This window comes from Chiloscyllium punctatum, chromosome 11 (genome assembly GCF_047496795.1).
Source record: "Chiloscyllium punctatum isolate Juve2018m chromosome 11, sChiPun1.3, whole genome shotgun sequence".
Taxonomy (NCBI): domain Eukaryota; kingdom Metazoa; phylum Chordata; class Chondrichthyes; order Orectolobiformes; family Hemiscylliidae; genus Chiloscyllium; species Chiloscyllium punctatum.
In genome coordinates this window covers 58,004,080-58,021,670 of record NC_092749.1, presented here as the reverse complement: position 1 = coordinate 58,021,670, position 17,591 = coordinate 58,004,080, and the positions used below count along the sequence as shown (strand labels likewise).

Below are 17,591 nucleotides of genomic sequence, written 5' to 3'. Positions count from 1 at the left end.
AGCTTGCTATCAATGGGAGCTAAAGATTCTGCCTATAGACCAATGATATACAGAGGGAAGCTGCTTTATTATTTGTGCTTGTGCCTATTGGAGAGTTTAGTTGACATCAGAAACAGCACTATGGGAACTAAATATCAGTCGAGTGCCGAACAGTAAAATGTCACATTTACTCAGAGCATGGAGGAAAGGTATACCACAGACAGAAACCTCTGGATGTTTGAGTATAATTGCACATGTGACCTTTGCCCAAAGTGCTATCTGATTTATGTGTGCATAATGTTCAATACTGTTAGCCTCACTATTATTTTCATGGTCAATTTTGTGGAAGGCACAAAGTGAAAATAAAATTACTCCAAAATAAATTTTCCACCACAAAGTGCCTTATGTTTTCACATTTTAGTCATTTCATATAACCCAAGTTTTAAAACATTTCTGAGATATCAAGAGTCCGTTTTATTTCCAGTTGCTCCTATTCAGTTAAACAATGTAGTTGACTTCCTTGCCTTTTCTCCTGGAATCCTGTTAATGAGATATTCAGAAATTCATTTGTGATGTCATTGTCTAAAATAGAGTTCCACTGGTGGTCAGCTGAAAGTCAAAATAGACCCATATTCCCAGCAGAGTGACTCACCTCATTTTTATTGCAATATGCTATCTTGAAATGGAAAACTGGTTGCCATTTTGGACACAAGCCTGGAAAACCTTTATACTTTCCAGTACATAATAGTATAATGTTTCTGGAAATTATGTACTTACCTCATCATTATTAGAATTAATTCAAATAGAATAGCTGCAGTATTTTTAATTACCACTTCATATAGAAGTGTTTGAATTGGCCTAATTAACATTTTCCATTGTGTGGGGACTAATTTCAAGTGCTAAAATGAGAGGTTTTCAACTTCATTTTGCTTGGCTTACATCTTCTCTGCCTGCTCACCATAGAATTTTTCTGGAACCTATTATTAGGCAAGGTGCATTTACCTTAAGCTTATATGTGCTGTCTGTGAACCTCCACATGCAGCACCTTCTCTCTGTGAGTTCACTATGTTTCAATGTACTTATGTAGATAAGTTCAGTAGATTCTGAAGTGGCTCTCAATTTTAGCCCAGTCTGTCAGAATTTCTACTCTGCCTGAAATAAAATTGAAACATCTTAGTGTCATAGAGTCAAAGAGGTCGACAACACAGCAAAAGGCCCTTCAGTCCATCAAGTCTGCAGGTTAGGTCAAAACAAGCACCTAACTATTGTAATCCTGTGTTCTATCACTTGGCCCATAGCCTTGCATGCCATGGAATTCCTGAAGAAGGGCTTATACCCGAAACATCCTGCTCCTTGGATGCTGCCTGACCTGCTGCGCTTTCCCAGCAACACATTTTTCAGCATGGCATTGCAAATGCACATCTAAATCTTTCTTAAATGTTAAGAGTGTTTCTGCCTCTACCAATCTTGGAGGTAGTGATTTCCAAATTCCCACAACCCTCTGGATGAAAAAGTTTTCCTCATATCCCCTCTAAGCCTCCCATCCCTTAGCTTCCACTTGTAGCCTGATCATTGATTTATTACCAAGAGGAAAGGTTCCTAGTCTGTATTTGTTTTGTTTTCAGAGCAATATGATGTTTCACTTCGAGCTGGTGTACTTGGCCACTTCCTTTAGCCGATCTGAAACAGTGTATTTTGCCAGCTTCCTGGGCAGCAGCAGGCACATGATAGATCTCCCAAGAACTGATAGTGCTGCGGTTGTTATAATGAGCTAAGCAGGATGTGCTCAGAAATATCATTAACTAACAAGTTCATGATGCTCATAGCTTTGGAGGAGATGCTAGTTTTAGGGTGAACCTGCTTCATCACTTTGTAGATGGAGTAACGTTCTTTCCTGAATCAAAAAGTGTGGTGCTGGAAAAGCACAGCTGGTCAGGCAGCATCTGAGGAACTGGAGAGTTGATGTTTCAAGCATAAGCTCTTTATCAGGAATGTCTGATGAAGAGATTATGCTTGAAATGTCGACTCTTCTGCTCCTCGGATGCTGCCTGACCGGCTGTGCTTTTCCAGCACCACACCTTTTGACTCTGATCTCCAGCATCTTCAGTCTTCACTTTCTTCCCTTAACTTTCTTTCCTACACTTTCTCCTCCTCTTGTTGATCTTCACTGATGGCTCCACCACTGCTTTCTTAGTTCCCTTATTGATAGCTTGTCCTTTCTTTTCCTCAACCATGGTAACTGTCAACTTCACGCTCAAAGTCAGATCATCCATCTATGCCCCTCATAATTTTACACATTTCAATCATGTCCGTCCTCAATCTCCTCTGCTCTAAGGAAAACAACCCCAGCCTAAGGCTCACAACCCCAGCCTAAGGCTCTCCAGCCCACAAAACCTCCTCGTAAATCTTCTATCCCTCTTTAATTAGTTAACTGACTTGACGCTGTTGTAAGTATTGTCACAACCCATTAATATATAAATGTATTACAATTTTAAACCTAGTTCTGAAAGAGCTTGTAAAAACTTAAAGTTCTTGCAATTTTACCAGGCAGTGGTGAACACAAAGTTGTGAAGCCCCAGCTGGATTGTATTCATCAAATTTGTGCTATCACCAAGTCAATGCAGTGTTCACTACTTTGTTCCAGAGGACAGAAACATTGATTTTTGTTTGTCAATATTGTGGTTTGACGTGGCCCTGTGTAAGTATGCAGCTTCACTGAAGCTATTGTTTCTTATTCATGGAACACTAAAAATAGCATTTTATCCCAACTAAAAAGGTTATGAAAACTTATTGACACTTACTGCTTGACACTATTCTCCTTTGGGGATGGATGTCCCTTTTTTGAATTCTTTAATTATTTCACATAATCAGGCTATGCATAACTGTGCCACCTTACAGGAATTGTTAACAGTAACACAGCAGCAGCATTTTTACAATAATTGCAATTTATTTTTAAAGTGATAATTCTGAATATTATAGGCATCGATCTGTATAAATGTGTTTTTATGTGAAGTCTCTAAAACTGTATTTTGATGGCCTCTTGTTCACTTAGAACTTATGAGTGAAAAGTTTATTTGCAACCTGCAGAGGGCTCAAAAACTCGGTCTTCCAATATCCACCAAACAGATCAGATGTTCATTAACATACACAGTTCAAACTCAATATGAGCACCATTTAATATTTAGCTGCTACTTTCCTTGTTTCTTAAATTGGTTATTAAAATTGAATGTTTTTGTTCAGCTTTACAAAAGTAAAGAAAAGCAAATTAAATTTGGACAATCCTGCTGTGAATTGTTCCCTACTTTCTCTCCATCTTGAGTATAATTATACAAGGTATGACTGTTTATCAGTATGACAAGTTCAATCACTTTCTTTTCTTTTCACAAGAAAGTGGTACTTTTTTTAATACCTCATGTCAACTAAAGTCTCAAGAGATCAATCATTTGTATTGCAAGTAACTTAAAATAGAAATTCTAAATTTGTGGAATTGAATGCAGAGATTTTAAAGATTTTGAGAAGATGACACAAGGGGATTTTACTCAGTCTTTTTCCTAGCAGCGACTCATTAAAAAGCAGGCAATATTATGAACCAGTACCTCATAGCACTCAGTGGGGAATTGCCTGTACCATGATCAGCCTACATTGCTCTTTAAATTATTCCTCCCCTCATTTGGCACCTACTTCCTTCTCCTCTGCATACAAGTAGTGCACTGTAATCCATTTTCTCAACATTACTTAGTCCTCAACCACCCACCTTTCTCCTCCGCCACCTGTAACATTTGCAGTGATAATCGAGTTTTATTTTTACTTTTCCTTTTTGGCTCTTTTCAAAGAAGAGAAATCTGTTAGCTTCCTTGGTAATTTGCACTAGGCCATAAGGATCCAGAAGATGTGCTATGCTCATCCATTTGTTGTTTGTTAGTTGAGTGGAGGTGGTTGGAGGCTCTGTTCCTGTGATCAACGGTTTGAAGAAATGTAGCTGGTTTATTTTGGTAGCATTTTCAGCTCAAACTGAAGCAGTGAAGGAGAAATGCAACTTTGCTTGACCAAATCAGAAAGGGTTGGGGGAAAAGCGATTTGCAGAAAGTAGCATATGGCACCCAGACTTGAAAACATCTAAGCTATTGTCATAATTTGCACATCATTGGCTAATCAAGCTCAGCTTCAGAATTTCATAATAATGATTGTTAACTCTCAAAAACCTGCATGGAAAGAAAATATGAATGTTTTAACTTAAGATTGATCAGAAACAAAGCTACTTTGGATTTTCCTGGAATGTTTTCACAAATTAAACAAAGAAAATATATTTATTCATGAAGTGAATTTAAATTCTGATTTCATGGTAAAGGAAAATAACAATTAAATCCCACTCCTGTCTTATTAGAAGCTCACTGTATTCTCAATGCCTAAAATGTACTCATTTCTAAACATTCAGAGTTTACGAAAACATTAACAATGTGTTCTAACTCATCTGGCGGTAGCCTTAGGCGGATCATTTGGACTGACCTTGAAATAAGTAAAACACATTGCTGAACTATGAAATGATAAATTCAATCTGAGACCACATTCGTGAGTACGGTTGAAAAACCTGCTAAGGAAAACAAAGAAGCTGTCAACCGTAGTCAAAAGTGTGTGTTTATTTCAGTGTAAAGATGATGGACCTGTATTTTTAATAAAAATTAGTTCCAGAGCTTGTTTATAAAACCATTTCCAAAAGGGACCTTGCCACGCTATTGTGTTTTGTATGGATCTCTGCAGCAATACTCAAAAGAATTGATTGAAGTAGCAACCAACTTAAGCTTAGTTGCTGTGGAGCATATTCCATTTAAAAGATTGGGGACAAAAGAAACAATGTTGATTTCATGTTCAGCGATTACACAATGGTTAACATTACTTCTGTTACACATGGTAGAAGTGTTTCTTTCATATCTTTTATGGAGGATATAGTAAATTTAACATACATATAACATTGCAGAGACACTAATAAGTTATTCTAATATTTTATTTCTTCTTTTAATGTTATTCAGAATGTAATTCAATAAGTACATTAATTTGCAGATTTAGTATTTTCTATTGCACAGCAATGAATAACAATGCCTTTGAGATGCTGCTGATCGCACAAACACCTGTCAAGATAAACACATCTTTCTCAGGGGAGATTTATTTCAGCAAGATCGGTGTTGAAAAAATACAAAACAATGAAGGGAATTTTTTTTCAGCAACGCTTCTGAACAAAATTTCGCGTTTTCAAAAGGAAGTATTTTCATAGAACATTTCCCTTTTATCAGCAGCGTTGTGTCTACCTCTATTCTAAGGTTGTGCACTGGAATATCTGTCAGTGAAAGGGAGAGAGGTGTTCCTTTGTGAAGTTGACTGTACAATTAGAAGATCATCAAAAATGATGGATGAGTAGTTTGTGTCGAGGCATATTTAGTAGCTTTGGATTGAGCACCTGGTGGACCGTGCAGGGAGGTTTCTGACCAATCACAACAATGCCTGCCTTCGTTTAAAAATTGTAAAGGACTAACTGAGGATGGTCTGTATCTGAGGATATTGGAACCTCTGAACTATCTTCCTGGGGGAGATTGGAATTTTTTTCATAAACTGGCAGTGCAATATGATATTCAATATGAGTCAAAACGAACATTGTAATTTTCTCTCAGTATTTCTTTTGCTTCAGATTCTGCATATCCTAGTCTTCTTTTTAAATACGAGCAAGCTTGAATATCCTAGCATATTTCAGAATCCCTATTTTAAAATAGGCTCTTCCTCTGCAATGCATCCAAGCTTCAGTGATTTGCTGTTTTGAGACTGCAGATTTGCATAGCCTTCTCACCAGCATGGTCTGTTCCAGGTCCTTTCATAAGTGTACACAATTCAGTGAGGAATATCCTCTGGCATTATTCTCACTAACCTGACTACTGTATTCGGATTGGAGAGCAGGCAATTTATTGGGTGGCTTTGGTCAGACACAGTGCTGTGCTGTGTGTGTTACATTTTTTTTTCCTAGGCTGTAACTGGATTGAGGAAGCATTTTAATTTCCCTTACAGCATTGTGAAATGCCATCCTGTAAAATTTAAATGGTATTGAATGCCCAGTGGATGATGATGTGCCTTATGTAGGGAGAGAACAAAAATATCCTCAGCAGTCTCAGTCCTGGATCTATTGGAGTATTATCATAAAGGAACCTAGTAACTACTGTTGGAGATGCAGGTAGTTATGTTTTACCAGCTGGGAACAGACACACTGCACTGACTGGATTTTTAAAAAAAGTATGCTGTGGATTTCCTAGCAGAAGAAGACAGCAGGAATAGAAAACTGTGAGGCAGACTTGAAGTAATGGGCTGTATACAGTTGTGACATTTGTTACATGGGGGATGCAAATCTTTTTCTCAGGGAACATCATGAACCCGAGAGCAACAGTGAAGTCCAGCATTGAAACTCTCACAAGCTGTATTCATTTGGCATTTTGGATAGTTCTTTTGACTTTCAGCTGTTTTTTTGGAGTGTCATGGAGTGCTTCGAGTTTAGGTGGAACTCACCATATTCACCATTTTCATGGCAGCAAACACCATTCAGTGCCTATTGCTATATACAGGTCGCCTGCCTCACTGCAAAGAGGACATGGTGGGTCTTTGCTTTTTATTTATCTTCTACTTCTTCATGTTTATGTCATTGTAGTGTATAGTTTAAACTTGAAATCTCGGACAGTTTAGATGAACCTTTCTATTGCCAATAAGATAACTGATTGTTAAGATGATGTAAGAAGAAAACACAATGTGTATGTCTGTATTCTTAAACCAGGATATTTAATAATGTTATTTGAAAGAATACTTCAAAATCAGTTATACCTTTAGATACAGTACTATATTGATTTGTATTCAAAAATTAATTAATAGGCAGCAGAATTAAAAGAACACTGAAAATCATAACCTATCCTATGCACTGTAGTCCTTTGTTTTTATCAAATACTTATCAAATGTTGCCTGAATTTTGATTTTAAACTCATGCTAATAGAAATTTCAGTCTTCAGATGTGATTTTATTAATGTGTTTATTTAGGAAGGCAGTTTAATAATGGAATATTGAATTGGTTTGTGATTAGCTTCATAATCATCCTGATCACCTATTCAAGACTGTAATTAGATGTTACAACAGTAGTACTGGTTAAATCCAAAGGCTGAGGTGAACTAAGGGTCCCTCAATCCGTCATCTTTGATCTCTGGGCACTTTCTGATTGCTGGAGCTTCATTATTTGCTTCCTAATCGGAAAGAAACATCAGTGGAAAAATAAACCGAAACCAATATTATTCCAAACTGAAACAGAAAACCACTGCTATTTTTGTGCTATTTTAAATGAAGCAGAATGAGAGAGTGAGCATACATAATTTAAGCAGCACCATAATCAAACTGTTCCCATGGTCTTACTTTAACACAGCTAAAACAGTAGCTTGCTTTCTTTAGTGAAACCTGCAGCTGTTGATTTGAATATACAGGTTCATCCTTCTTCATTTTCCCTTCATTCCATGCTTCATTTAAACCATCATCCCATGCCACTCCCGAGGTGAAAAAACAGATCTTACGATTAACCTTTGCATACGAGCACAGGTTGACCCTGTATGGATGATTAGACATTAGAATCTAATTTGATCTTTTGTTATCAGACACTCTTCTTGAATGACAAAGAAAAGCTTAAGAAATGTGAAGTGGGTATTTTCAGTAAGAGCTGTTCCTCTTGAAATTAATTTTCCACATAATTTCACAAAGCCCTAGACATTAGTTCTCTGATTTAGCATTCATATATCTTTCCTTTAAATTTTTAATTGTCAGTGCATTGAATTGAAGGAAATTTCCAGTAAGAGGCTGGTGAATACTGACAGATTTTTAACCGAAACAATGATGCTGTTAAATTTTTCATTTGTAGTTTATCCGTTCCAAAGTGTCAATCCATTGATAATTTGCATTAAAATGCTTTGGTGAAATCAGGATGATTTTTGTGCTCTTTGTCATGCCTGTGCATATTGTGTCTCCGTTAATATTATTTGCTGTGTATCTTCATCCCCATGTTTCTGTGAGATATGCAGTCTTTGATGTTGTCTGTAGAACGTCTACTGCACGGTAATCACAAGTGGAAAAATGTTGATAGATTCTTGATAAGTATCTCAGTACAAGCTCTTTTGCCCTGAAATGTATACAAGATAGAGTACTAGTTATTTTAGACTTTTTCCTAGTACTACGGAATAATGGTTCCATTTCATGACTTTGCCTTCATCCAAGATATTAACAGTTACTGTTTTGTGTCAGATATTAAGTCTGCAAAGGTAGTTATCTGGTTACTCAGCTAGTATTTAAGTAACTTGCTTGCATTAATGTAATTAACAAGTTGGCAGAATGATATCTTGTTAAAAATAACAATTCACAGTATTTTGAGTAAAGCAACTGATTGTCATTTATGTTTAAAATAATATTGATGCCAGTTTAATGCCTGGAAGCATTTATTTGTTAGGCACATGAATAAAGAAGTGGCAATTCTAAATAAATGACAGGACGGAATGAATAAAATTCCTTTCCGTGCTCTTGTTGGTGTTCATGATTTGGAGACGCCAGTGTTGGACTGGGGTGTACAAAGTTAAAAATCACACAAAACCAGGTTACAGTCCTGCTATATTGTTGTGCAAGGGCAGGACCAGCTGTAATGAGGATGTTTACAGAACAATATTTCTTTTCTTCCTTAGTCAGGCTCTGTTGCAACCTAATTGTGCACAGTTCAGGTTTTAACCCATTGCAGTGTTCCTTTAAGCAGTATCATTCAACAAACTTCTGTTGCCTTTTAGAATTTTCAGTTATCTAGATTTAAAAATGTAGTTGAAGAAATAAGTAATGTTTGGAGTGTCTTGAATTATGGTGATCCCCTTTGTTCTTTTCTGATAAGAGAAAGGGATAATAAACAATAAAATGTGAAGGTGCGAGTTTTTTTATGTGAATACCTTGAAAAACCAATAATGGAAACTTACTCATTGTCTTGCAGTATCACAGGACATTTTCTGAGGGATTAATATTATCAGAAATCTTCGTGAGTCAGAGGAATATTATTGAATAACTTGCTATATTTCAAGCATCCGTGTGAAATTATTTTGCCAGTAATTCAATATTTCACATTTAGCATCACAGATGGTCAATATCCTTGTGAATTGTATGATGACATGCTTGATATTTTCATTAAATTTACAACAAATGATTCACCTTAAGGATTTATTTGTTTTTTTCTCTCTATTCTGTATAGTACTTAAATCTTGTGATTCCTCTTTATCTGATTATGTGATACTGATGTGCTGAAGTTTTACTTTTCCTGTCTGGTGAAGATTGTAAAAAGTCATTGTCTCTATGAGAAAGAGTGCTATTTTGCATTTAAAAAATACAAGCATTCATTACCAAAATGTGTTTTGAATAAGCCTTTTAAAATATTATTTAGCTTTTTATTTGGACATTTGGAGTTAACACTGCCATCACAAAATGAGCTTTAGAATAAAGCGAGAAGTTTACTTTAAGTGTTATTCCAACAGATTTTTTTAATCCTCTCTATAAATTGAATTGATATAGCTGTTAGAATCACTTTTTGCAAATTAGCATATGGAATCAGGTTTTGCTGAGTCATTGGTAATAGAAAGTAGAATGGCACATGAATATCATAAAATGCTCTGCATTTAAAGAATCAAGTAATCCTAGCTGCCTGTAATGTTGACACATAATATGGACTAATGAACCAGCACAGGCTGCGAAGTTCAAATCGTGTAATTGACTGGTACTCATACTGAGCTGTTATGAGCAGGCAAAGTTTGTAGTCCATCCTTTGCCACTAGAGGGTGTATTGCGCAGTGTTGAAGGGAGAAACGTAATAATAGAAATTGTCCTATTTAAGAAACACCTCTTCTCAGTCAATCATAACATAGACCTGACAGGCAGTTTCAAACCAAGGATGGCTCATGGCTGAATGAAGAAAGTCTGGACTGGAAGGTGAAGGCTGTTGGATAAGGAAAATGTTTGCTATAGACAAATGTCTGTTTTGGGAAAAGAATAATTGGCGATATCAACTTGTTCATTCCTTGTTACAGTTTCACAAAATGTCCAAAAGGTAGAGAGAATAGATTCAATTTAAGAAATAAAATCAGTGATAACCTTATGTTAGCACTGGCTGACACTGGCTTTCATTCTGCATTTTGAAAAAAACTATATTCTCCATGTTCTTTATGTCAGCAGGATTGAATTGGATGTTAGATGAGTGAGAGTTCCACTGTTGGATTTTGTTTTGCTATCTGTTCCTTTCACTTTCTCCTTTTTTGGTTTTGTTTTATAAGTTGTTGAAAATATCAAATAAAAAGCACAAGCATCATCGTCCAGACACTGTCAACAAAAAAAAATTAACGAGGATGTTCAGATATATCAGCAAATAGTAATCAGATGGCACAAGAATAAAAGATTCAAAATGCAGAAAGAAGGAAAGATTAATGCACTTTTACTCAGTTAAGGACACTAAGAAGAAATAGGAGGTTAAGTGAGACTGTACAATTAGTTTTATTTTACCATAATAAGGATGTAGTGGAGAGCAAGAACATTTTGGCAGCCTATTTGAAGAAATTGAAGAAATCAGATAGCTAATGATAATGACCACATTAGGAGCATAGAGGAAGGTTCACAGAGTAAAAGACTGCAAGCAGAGATGTGTTTCATGTTGAACAACAAGATTTTAAAAATATTTATTGTCCTGAAGTGCCAGATAACACCTCGATTATTCTACACAAATATTAGCCCTTTATTCATGGCCTGAATAGAGTTAGAACTTATGGAGCTGAATCACGGACGGGAAATATATTGGTAGAAGAGAAGAAATGGATTTTTATTTGTTATTGTTGAGATAGCCTAATGATGGAAGACATGTGGAATTCTATTTCAACAATTAGTGAAGTAGATAGAAACCAGTGTCACCTAGAACTTGAGCATAGCAACCCAGATGTTCTGGTCAGTGTGAAGCAATGATGGTCACTGCTGGCCTCAAGAGCACCTTCAAAGATCTAGTGATCTCTGCAGCCAAGGAATTTTCAATCCTTTTTCTGAAAATTATTTGAAGCATGCAAAGAAGACAAGGGGTTACCGAACATCCAGCAACAATATCTATTAAATTGGATGCAAAGCCAATCACATTGTAGCATTCTTACAGCCAGCAAACCAGGAAGTAAAATGCATTAAATTTTATAACTTTACATATAACTTTACAGACAGTGCAATGAATGATCTGACATACATATGGAATAAACAAAAAGCAGAAATAGATAAGCACTTCCTTTATTTAAAAAAAGTCATGTTTTGTGAATGTAGAAATTTGAGCTTCCATAAATATAAGATTATTTTTTTCAATTCAGACTTTGGTGTCAGTGGTAATTGTTAGTAAGGATGACTTGGAATGCTGTAAAAGACCCAGTTACATCCCATTTAACAAGTCAAAATTTTCTGAAGGGTTATTCAATGACGAGTCTAACAGTGCAAAGTCCAAGTTTTTATCAGTTGAGTACAATATGGTGGGAGTTCAACAGTGCACTGTATAGGGTAGAATGATTGACAGCAATGTCTGGATGTACATCTTTAACTTTGTATGCGTAGATTCCAAAAGTTGCTCTCAGTATTAAAGTGCCAACAGGGAACACTGATTTTTTTTAGCTATAGTTACTACCACAAAAGGTGAAAGTATGGTGCTGGAAAAGCGCAGCATCCAAGGAGCAGGAGAATCGACGTTTCGGGCAAGAGCCCTTCAGCAGGATTCTCCTGCTCCTTGAATGCTGCCTGACTTGCTGTGCTTTTCCAGTACCATATTCCTGACTCGATCTCCCAGCCTTTGCAGTCCTCACTTTCTCCTTACCACCACAAAAGCCATACCTTAATAAGGCAGACAGCTTTATTAAGGCAGTTTTTCTCCTGTTTTGGAAAGCAATTATTCCTGAACCAATGTCATCAAAATAATGAAATGGTCATTAATCTTATGGTTATTTGTCTGTTCTGGTTGGATGAAGAATGGCTGATTCATTTGTCTACATAAGAACAGTGACTACAGTTGAAAAGTAATTAGTACGTAAGCATTTTGAGAAATTTTCATGGAATCCATGGAAATCCAATAAAAGTTTGATACAAATAGTTTTGTTTGAATGAAGAATGGCTAAGTGAGGATCGATCAAAATGAACAATTGATTGGACTTCCAAGAAGAATGAGGAAGTTATGTTATAAACTGAGAAGAACAAAAACCATTTCCATTTATAGGTATGATTAAGATCAAAATGTTCTGAGCAAGGACTAGTGTTGTCTTCAGTGAAAACATTCAAAAGAATTTGACAATTGTCCAGGGAGTGACAAGTGATTCAACTCTGTCTTCGAGCATAGAATGAGATAATTTTTAAAAAAGCAAAATGATTTATAGAATAAAAGCCTTCCACAGAGAATAAAATCAACTCTCAGTTACATAGCAATCTTAATATAGTGGAATGTTCTGATGCATTCTTGCCCCTCTTCGTTTCACAAGGAAAGTAATGCACATCCTTGAAGAGCCAGTTGCTATCTAACCAGTTGCAGGTCTCCGTTAAATCTGGATTCCTTTTTATATAAGATTCTGATAAACATTGAAGTACCATCTTTCCATCTGTGTCTCCTGGTCTCTTCATTAGCTGTTAGAATCAGTATAAATAGAATATTGTCAGGAACATCTACTTCATTTCTGTCCAGTGAGGAGAGTTAAAATATCCTCTTGATATCGACAACAGATGAGAGGTGAAACATTCAGAGATAACATGACAGTGGATCAAATGGGTAACAGAAGAGTATAATGATAAAATTGATATTGTGCCGCCTAAGAGAATGGGGAATTTATATTATTAATGGGATTATCATCATTATAGTAATGTGAAAGGGAAAGCTGGTGTGAAGTACTGTGTTGTTCTTCAGGGATGCTTTTGGATATGGTTATATTGAAAAGCTATTTCATTGGTGAAATAGGACTCAATAGTACCTACTGTTAGGTGCTACAAGGCATTCATGGAAGCAAGTCAGGGTGCCATAGTCTTACCAGGTTTTTGTTCAACAGGCTGTTCTCTCATTAGAGAGAGAGAGATGACTGATGGTGATTTAACCTGAGGACCACCATATCTCAGGCTAGGGGTGCATTGAGGAGAAGATTCCTTCATGTAATCTAATCTAATCTAATCTAATCTAAATGGTGACCCCAGATGATGATGGGAATTGACCCCATGCTAGTAGCATCACACTGCTTCCCAAACCAACCATCCAGCCAACTCAGCTTAACTGATCCCCATCTGTCGAATATGTGTTGATATTGATGAATGTGCACACTTAATGTTCACTTGCAGCATGCAGTGTGTCATTTATGCAGATACAACCGTCATCAGTGTGTGATATTCTTTTTTGGGTAGTTCACTGCCACCAATCCTCCTTTCTTCAAGCTAAGCCTAAGGCCTGTCTAAGTATCAGTGGTAGAAGATAGACCACTTGTGAGTCTAAAATAAGGACACTTTTCTCAGGTAACAAAGTGGTTTGTTACATAATAGTGATAGGTGCAGTTTTTATTACCAGTCACGTATAATTGCTGAAGACTTTTGGGAGAGACAAAAAAACTGCAGATGCTAGAATCCAGAGTAGACAAGCAGGAGGCTAGAAGAAGACAGCAAGCCAGAACTTCTCCACCTCCGGATGCTGCCTGGCTTGCTGTATTCAGCCAGCCTCCTGCTTGAAGACTTTTGGGAGCTGTACATAATACACTGATCCTTTCTTATATCTGTGCTGAACCCAACTACCTTCACTAAAACCTGAAAGACATTGTGTACTTTCTTCAAGCTAGAGGGAATAATGGTTATTTAGCTTTATGACTATTAATCTTCATCCTGATCTGTGAATCATTTATCTGTTAAAGGATCTTTTATCTCAGGGATGTTCTTCACCAAAGGGCATCATTCCTATTGAACCAAGTTGTTGGCTGGTTAGCACATCTGTGGCACCCTTAAACTCCAGAATTTCTTTTTCAGAGGAAGGCTTCACTACTAATACAAATATTTTCACCATAATATCATCTGAAGGACCTTTAATTTCATGAATGTCCATTATGGAAGACAGCTGCTCTGTTGAAACAATTACTTTCTTCCTTGCAGTAACCAGGATTTCAAGGTCGAACAGTATCTTTCTGATTGAAATAAGTACTGTCTTGATCCACATTATTCTAGATACTTGGACCAGGCAATTTCTTCTTTTTGACTGTATAATAAATCTATGGACATTGGACTGACTCCCATGGTGTTATACACAGCTTGTATCTCTCACTCTATTAATCAGATCGGATGTCTTCGGTTGGTTGTTTGACTAGTGAACTCGCCTTTATCACATCTACAGTTGTGTTACTGGATAATTGCTATTCGTTGAGCACTATCTTTGTCACTGGCACTGACAGTTCAGTTTGAGAAGCCAGCAGAATTTCCACCAGTCCTATAAAGTCTTTTTGATTTATTTCCTCCTGATAGTCTTATCCCACACAGCTATCCCATCTTTTTAGGCTGAAAAGTAAGGCGGGTTAATTGCAAATATATATTTCACCTTTAATGCTGCAAGACGAATAGCTTAGGAATTGTTGCATTCATTAATCTTATGATCAGGTTCCACCTGTACCATGTGATTTAATCTTCGTACACTGTAACCTCAGTTTCTTGAGCCATGGTATTTGATCTGAGAAGATAGTGACAGTCATTCTGTTATCAAGCTTAAAGTTAACAAGATGTCCATTAATGTTCCAAATAAACCTAGTTAAAAATCACACAACACCAGGTTATAGTCCAACAGGTTTATTCGGAAGCAAGTAGCTTTTGGAGCGCTGCACCTTCATCAGGTGGTTGTGGAGTATAAGGTCGTAGGACACAGAATTTATAGCAAAAGTTTACAGTGTCATGTAACTGAAATTATATATTGAATAAGACCTGGATTGTTTGTTAAGTCTCTCATCTTTTAGAGTGAACATGTTGATTTCAGTTCTTTCATATGTTAATCACAGAACTTTTTAAAAAAGTTACATTCTGAAGGAACTTTAACAGTTGGTGTCATGTTGGCCCAGATAATGCGTTGAAGGTGTGAGGTGCCCTGGGTGAGATTCTTTGTGCCACAATGGTCAGACTGATACGAATCTAAAAAATGGATTTATGAAACGTTTTGGACTATAACCTAATGCTGTGTGATTTTTCACCTTGTCCATTCACATAAGTAAGCTGTGTAAAAGATAGAAGGTTGAATTACCACTGTTATACCAACCAGTAATTTCTCCTTGGAATGCCTTTGGTATCTTTTCTAATGAAAATGCGTTGTCTCATGTGGTTACTAAAATATTGTGTGGGTGCTGTACTAATTTTACAAGTACAGCATTTCTTTAACAAGGCTGGGCATTATCCATGTCTGGTGAATACCTATGATTGTCCCACAGCAATGACACTGACTCTTAGCATCTGTTGTTTCGCTTACTCTCTGTTTTGGCTTTAGAGTCTCTCTTTAAAATGTTCAGATCTTATAATGGGAATAGGTTCTGATGCTGACCTGAGGTAGAGTTGTTCTTTTTCTTTAAAGATCCATTTGTGAGTCTTTTTGGTTTCTGATACAAGCACAATTTGAATAGCTGTCTGTCAAGTTAAATCTTCTTTGGGCTACATGAAATCTGTAAATGTTTAATGAAGAATTCTAACAAATATTCTGTCTTGTATGAATTCTTATTTTAAAGCTCCATTGTCATAGTTTTCCATTAATATGTTGAGATCATGAATGAGATTATCTATGTGAAATTATCTATGGATTTCATTTGAAGTTCAACTCTTATTGTATCTTGTTCATTGAAGAACTTTATTTGTTCACAAATTGAAATAATTATCAATGCTGTTTAGAGTTTGAAGCTTTTTAAAAAAATATTTTGATAATATTTTAGTATTTTAATAATTTAGTAACACCATCTGCTATAGGATCTACCAAATAGAGTCGTGTGCTAACTTTTTCAGCCTCAGATTTAATCTTTACTGTTGAAGCAATTCTGTATCAAGTTTACTGGACACTGTGCAGTTGCAATTTTGTATTGATTTATTTGTCTGTCAGTCTTTTTTAAAACACTGTACTGCTGTTTTTACGAAGTTAAATTAAGGAATATAACTTTAATTCCCATCACTGGGGTGTTTTGTAATTATTTAATGCATTCAAGCTTCTAAGTTCTGTTTCACTATAAGACTGTATTGCTTAATGGGTTGTTCCCATCTTTAGAAATGATCAAAATGGTGGACTGTTGCCTTTTTCACAGCATTCCACCTTCTGTAACCAGGATAGAGTTGTCATACTTCCTCATAGACAGAATGAATTTGTTTTCTGTCTGCAATATATAAAAACACAATGCAGTATTTTCTACACATACTTTAAACTAAAATTCTTTGGCTGTAGCCTATATAAATCTTCCCTGCAAAATTGAGGTTTAATTACTGAGTCCTGGTGCTTTTAAATCTTAAATATCTTCTGACATTTATTCTTCTGCCTGCCTTTAGTTCACATTTTTCTAAAATTGTGCTTTTCTGGTCTGAAATAAATTCTGAGGCCAATCTGATATTATAGCTGAAGAATAATTTACTTTTTTGTTCTTTTCATGATCTTTTGAAGCTAAGTCTCATGGAGATGATACATAAAGCAGCAGTACACACGTTTGAGAAGTGAGGCTTTTTTTTTAAACCCTCTTGCTTTCCCTTACATTTCTTTGAATAATTTTCATAATGGTTTCACCATCTTTCTCTTAGAAATATCTAACCTTATCACTGATGCCTTTACTTGCTCCCGACAGCGTGTCCTTCACTAATGCCTCGGTATTTTTCATGGTTTGGTTTTTCCTCTTTCTCCACTCCACAATTTTCTCCCTGCACCACCTACCAGCTTCTGATGAAGATCTGACTTTGAAATGCTGATTATCCCTGTCATGTAGCTACTGCTTTCTGTTGGTTTTCACATTTAGCTGCTGGCTGGCTGTGCCTTCTTAGATTAGTAATGCTCTTAAAGTAGTAAATTCCACTTTTCTTCATTCTTCAGGGTCAAATGTCATTCCACCACCGATCACCACGTCACATTTTCAAATAGTGCTGTCATCTGTATACGATATTCTGTTTTGGGTAATTCACTGTCACCAATTCCTCCTCTCTCAGTTGTTTATAGCGTGTGATCTGACTGGGTGTTGGATTTTTATTTTGTGCCTTATGATCTTGTGCTCAAACCAGCCACAGGTAGCCTCTTGGCATTTTACATGTCTGGAGAATGAGCAGAGGTCATGCAGGGAGCTGTTATAGTCATGGAGAGGACAAGGGAGATGAAGAAGAATACTGAGCAGGAAGCCAGGGCTGAAGAGTGTCTTTAGGTAAAAACGTCTGTTGGAAGCCCTCAGATGTTGTTGACAGAGCAACTGTATCGCTCAATCCATGTTGAAAAGGGTGAAGTCTAAGCTTTTGGCCAAAATACCTTTGGACATCTTCATCCTCCTTAATATTGAATGTTAGCTCTCTGGGAG

At 36.4% G+C, this 17,591-nt stretch overlaps 1 protein-coding gene across 32 annotated transcripts in view; it reads left to right on the top strand.

Moving 5' to 3' along the window:
* Positions 1-17,591, top strand: part of nrxn1a (neurexin 1a) — a 1,866,202-nt gene that overhangs the window by 1,261,662 nt on the left and 586,949 nt on the right. For 2 of the 32 annotated variants that reach the window (XM_072580891.1, XM_072580890.1), the window contains exon 1: positions 5,809-6,607. The exons of the other annotated variants lie outside the window; for them this stretch is intronic. In XM_072580891.1, the coding sequence (XP_072436992.1) occupies positions 6,358-6,607 (250 nt within the window). In that variant the 5' untranslated portion in view covers positions 5,809-6,357. Of the gene's footprint in view, positions 1-5,808; positions 6,608-17,591 lie in introns of those variants that run through there. 32 annotated transcript variants of the gene reach the window in all.